Source organism: Podarcis raffonei, chromosome Z (assembly GCF_027172205.1).
Source record: "Podarcis raffonei isolate rPodRaf1 chromosome Z, rPodRaf1.pri, whole genome shotgun sequence".
In the NCBI taxonomy this organism is placed as follows: domain Eukaryota; kingdom Metazoa; phylum Chordata; class Lepidosauria; order Squamata; family Lacertidae; genus Podarcis; species Podarcis raffonei.
The window spans coordinates 6,650,544-6,656,068 of record NC_070621.1 but is presented as its reverse complement, the minus strand read 5'-3'; the positions used below and the strand labels follow the sequence as shown (position 1 = coordinate 6,656,068).

At 46.9% G+C, this 5,525-nt stretch overlaps 1 protein-coding gene across 1 annotated transcript; it reads left to right on the top strand.

The window, feature by feature from the left end:
* Positions 1-403: 403 nt before the first annotated feature.
* Positions 404-854, top strand: RPL29 (ribosomal protein L29). Its single transcript, XM_053374835.1, is given in 3 exon segments — positions 404-544; positions 748-811; positions 814-854. Coding segments are annotated over 3 exon segments (183 nt in total). The 5' UTR covers positions 404-466.
* Positions 855-5,525: the final 4,671 nt, after the last annotated feature.

Here is a 5,525-nt window from a genome sequence, read left to right as displayed (position 1 = left end):
TTTTAGCCCTCTGGCTTCATGCCTTGAATCAGGGGGAAGTGGGGGGTGCAGCTCTATATACCTGGCTGCCCTTTAGAATAGTTGCATGGATAATGCAACAGTTCATCAGAGCCTTTACCTTCTACCATAACAGGAAATATCTGTCTTCCAATCTCTGGTTACTATGGGAGATTTGCTGTAATTAATGGGGGCTAAGAGAGAGAGCCTTGCTAGGGAATTCAAAGCTTCAACTCTCCTTTCCCTTAATCACAATATATGCCAGGGGCTGCATCCTTTCATAATAGAAAGTAGTTTGTATGTAGCCTGAGCTTCTCATAAATCCACAAGTAAACCTGCCCCCTGCCCATCAAGCTATCTAGCACGCAGGGAACGGATGCATCTCCTGAAATCACTTCATAAATTTTCTTCCACGTGCTGAACATTTCTGGTTTGGGTTTGAACTGTGGCAGAGTTTGAGGTTTAAGCCATGGCCAAGTCCAAGAACCACACCACAAACAACCAGTCTCACAAGTGGCACAGAAATAGCATTAAGATACCCAGATCAGTATCAGAGGACACATGAGGGGACGACAGAGGACGAGATGGTGGGACAGTGTTCTCGAAGCTACAAACATGTGTCTGACCAAACTGCGGGAGGCAGTGGAAGACAGGAGTGCCTGGCATGCTCTGGTTCATGGGGTCACGAAGAGTCGGACACGACTAAACGACTAAACAACAAGAACACCCAGATCAGTTAGTTATTAATCTTTGAAGGGGGTTGATTCCAAGTTCCTGCAGAGCATGTGTTTTGCGAGGAAACAAAACAACAAGGGGTGAAGAAAATGCAGGCCAACAATACTAAGAATGCCAAGTAGCCACCTTGACTCCAGGTGGCAAAAGGGAGGGACTCCCTTGGTAACTGACTAGCAGTTGTTTTCTTCTCTTCTTTTCACTCAAGGCATTTTGTACAAATAAAAATTGAATGTTTTGTGTGGATTCAAATGTCATGTTTTTTTATGTCTGACCCTACTCATAGCCTTAGATCTGGTGTTTGTGGATGTTTGTGGGTGTGGATGTGGGTGATCTGACACTAAGTTCCAGTGGAACAAAAGAAGTACCACTTCCTGGTACAACTAGACTTCTCCGCGACCCTTCCCTTTCACAGGGAGGTGGGACCAATTTGAATGGTCCACCCCCAGCACTTAATGGATCCAAATGGCTTTAGGAAAGTGGTGGGGGTGTCTTATCCCATGCTGATAGCCTCTCATCTGATTTCCTATTGGCTCACTGGAATATGCAGCTGACCAGGGCTATTGACTGTCTGGCTCCAAAGTACCCTCTCTGATTGCATGGAGCCCAGACGGCCCTGTGGTTTTCCCCAGCACTGAGGGTGATGAAACAATTGCTGACATGGCTAGAGCACTGGTGGTGAAAAACTTACTGTGAATCAGACTGAATATGGGTTAGAGCTCAATGTCGAGCCTACCAAGTGTCAATAGTGATGGCAAAGAGGACCTTCTTTGCTGCCTCTATTGCATCTGTGGAAAATAGTGCCATAGAATCATAGAATCTTAGAGTTGGAAAGGACCCAAGGGTCATCTAGTCCAAATCCTCTGCAATGCAGGAATCTCAGCTAAAGCATCCACGTCAGATAGCCATATAACCACTGCTTAAAAACCTCCAAGGAAGCAGAGTCCACCACCTCTCGCGGGAATCTGTTCCATTGCTGAACAGCTCTTCCTGTCAGAATGGAGACTCTTTCAGGTCCTTCACAGTCTAACAGAACCATTGGGGTCTGATAAGGACCCCAAGATCTCCTGCAATGATTTTGTGAAGTTTTTTGCAGATAAAATTGCTCAGACTGCTTCATGGTAGCAGGGCTGGGGCGGGCGAGTGCCAGATCTATGTCTAGTCAAGTCATAGCAGGCATGTTCAACTTCCAGTAGGCTGTGAGCTAGTATCCAATATCAAAAACCAGCAGTGATCTACCACACTCCCCCATTGTAATTCTTCAAATTAAACATTTTATATTTGGCTGGGGATACTCAGCCAGATGGACGGAGTATAAATAATAAATTATGATGATGATGATAAAAATAATAACAAATTATTACCCACACACACACACACCAGCCCCCTCCCAGGGCCCTTGGAGTGTGGGAAGCCAGTGCACCCTGAAATGTCCAATTCCCCCTTTACCAGACGAAGAGCTCTGTGAGGAGGGGGACAGTCGCTTACTTTCAAGTAAACACAGCTAGGCTGGAGCTGGAAAGGTGGGGAAAGTTCAGCATCCATGCAGAACTAGGAGGGAGAAGGTATTTTCTTTCCACAGGAACTGGCAGGAGAGGGAGGAGGGATGTCATTGTCTCTCTCACATGCCTCCCTTCCCAGAGCTCCCTTTGCACTGCTGCAGCCTGCACACCTCGCTGCCCTGGGGCTGTGTTTGCAGGGGATGGAGGCAGATGCCTTGCACCTTTCTGGGGCCAGCCAGCTGGCTTGGCATCTGGCAAAGCTGGTGGCTGGAGCAGGGCACTTGAGGCAGCTGTGAGGTGAAGGTGGCACCAGCACCAGCCAGAGCACTTGCTGCAGCAGCAGTGAGCAAGCCTGGCTAAGCGGAGCCTCCACTGGCCATGCCACCTGCAGAATTGCTCCAGCAGCGGCCCAGCGAGCACCCAGTGGGCAGAGGCACCTTGAGGCCTGGGTTGTGATCGACCAGAATCCATCAGGCAATTGACGAGACGATCGTGATTGACGCATTGGACATGTCAGTTGTATAGGATCAATTTCAACCTGTTACCGCTAAGGATGTGGACAGGCTGCTTGGATGAGTGAAACCGACCACCTGTTTTCTTGATCCTTGCCCATCCTGGCTCATAAAGCAAGCCAGGCAGGGCTGGGCAATGGGCTCCGTGAGGTGGTGAATGCTTCTCTCTGTAATGGAGTTTTCTCGGACTCCCTTAAAGAAGCTATCATCAAACATCCTTAGACCCAGACACTATGGCCAATTATTGCCTAGTTTCAAATATTCCATTCCTGGGCAAAGTGATTGAGTGGGTAGTTACAGAACAACTTCAGACATGAGTGGAGGATGCAGAGTACTTGGACTCCTTCTAATCGGAAGTCTCATCATGGGACTAAAGCCGCCCTGGTCATGCTAGTTGATGACCAGGGACAGAAGTGAAAGCTGTTTCCTGGTCCTGTTGGATCTCTTAGTGGCTTCTGATACTGTCAACCAGGGTATCCTCCTTGACCATCTTGGAGGGCTGGGAGGTGCAGGCACTGTTATGTAGTGGTTCCGCTCCTTCCTCCTGGACCATGTGAGGGATGAGTGATCACTTGGGAGCTCACTTGTGGGGTGCCTCAGGGCTCTGCCCTCTCCCCTCTCCCCCATGCTTTTTAACTTCTATATGAAACCGCTGCAGTAGATCAATAGGGGGGTCGGGCTAGGTGTTCACCAATATGCAGATTACACCCAGGTCTACTTCTTGTTTAAATTGGAACCGGTGATGAATGTCCTGTGTAGGTATCTTCAGGCAGCTGGGGGTGGATGGCCATTAAGAGATTGAGACTGGATCCCAAGAAGACAGAAGTATTGTTTCTGAGGGACAGGGGGAGGGCAGGTGTTAGAGATTCCCTGGTCATGAATTTGGTAGCTGTGTTGCTAAAGGACCAGGTGTGCAGCCTGGGAGTCATTTTGGAGTCACAGCTGTCCATGGAGGCACAAGTCAATTCTGTGTCCAGGACAGCTGTCTACCAGTTCCATCTGGTACAATGGCTGAAACCCCACCTACCCTGTCTCACCAGACTGGTACATGCTCTGGTTATCTCTTGCTTGGACTACTGCAATGCACTCTACATGGGGCTACCTTTGAAGGTGACTCAGGAACTACAAATAAACTGCTTTTTTGTTTTGTTTTTACTGTTACCCTCTATATCTCTTATTTGCTTTATTACAATCCCTTTAATAAAAGGCTTGACTTTAGAAGTCTTTATCTAACTAAGTATTATGCTATCTCAGGGTCTGTCTCACCTACTTACCCAACTTGCTTTGAGCTTATAAGAGGAGTCCAGAGGAAGCTACAGATTGGGCTCTGACCTGAACAGACCGAAGGAGTGCTAAGAGGACCACCCTACCTTCAGACAAAGGTAGTTTCAGGGTAGAGAAACTGGTTTGGTCTTACATATTTGCACCAGCACCACAGGAGACACTGCAGCAATGATGTACAACAGAATGCAAGAGGTGGGGGTGAGGGTCGCTGAATTTTAGCATTGCACAGGGTGCCACTCAAATTTGAGAGTTCAAAGTCCGCCACTACTTCAGATTACGTAATTTCCACAGCTAGGGAGAAAGGAATCAGAAAGAGAAGTGGTGTTGACAGCTGGTTAAGATATTTAAGAAGGATATGCACCTCAGTTTTGTTTCTCATAAAGGTGATGTGAAGTATGTATTTTGTTACAGGTTTTTGCTTTAATGCTGCCCCCCTCAAGTTCCCCCATTGCACTTGGGTTATGGAAAAGAGAAAGTCTTTTCACAAGATGCCTCCTTTGATGAAATGCCTGAAGCTTGTCTTCAACCAGGGATAGAAACATGGTGCCCTCCAAACTCCATCAGCCTAGGCCAGCATGGCCAACAGTCAGCAATGATGATGGGAGTTACAGTCCAACACTATCTGAAGGGCTTCATGTTGGCTATCCCTGGTCTAAACCAAGCACTAGGCATTTCAACATTGTGACCTCCAGATTTTATTGAACTCCAACCCCCATCTTCCCTGACCTTGGGCTATGCTGTCTGGGGCTGATGAGGGCTGGAGATCAACAACATCTGGAAGGCACAATGTTGGCTATCTCTGTTCTAAAACAACCTTCAGTTATTTCATCAAAAGAGCCAGAAAGTTTGGACTTTCTTGCAAAGCAAGCTGACGGTGAGTGACACCAGAGAACACTCGTTTCCCAAGTGTTCCTGCAGTCTGACAAAGGAAATCTCTCTGGCTTTTAAGCAAAGCCTTGACATTTATTTATTTATTTATTTATTATGAATGCTCATGTGGAAGAAGAGTCCAATTTTATTTGCTGGATCCCTTTTCTTCCTCAAGAGGGCTTCTTTTTGTTGAGGAGAGGCAGGCAGTTGATGGAGCAAAGTGTTGGATTTGAGTCGCATGCTGAACCTAGGGTTTTATTCACTGGCTAAGCGCTGAGTGTGCCATCAATCCACCTCTTTTAGAAGCCTTGAGTTATTAATAAAGAGCCTGGTAATCTAACACCTGCTCTCAATCTTCCTTTTGGAGGGCATAAAAAGCCACAAGACCAGGCTCAGCAGTTTTCAGCTTCTCTAGCACTTGTTTTCTTGTTTGTTTGTTTTTTTTTAAAAAAATCTCTGCCACCCCCCTTTCCCCCACCCTCCTGCTCACCTCTCACAATCTTAAGTGTTGATGCTTTATGCTTGGGGTTGGAAATGAAACGTGTTGTTATCATTGGGATAGTGTTTTTATCGCATAAATAATGAACCAAAGCAAGAGGAAATACTGGCACCAGTTGGAATTACTGCC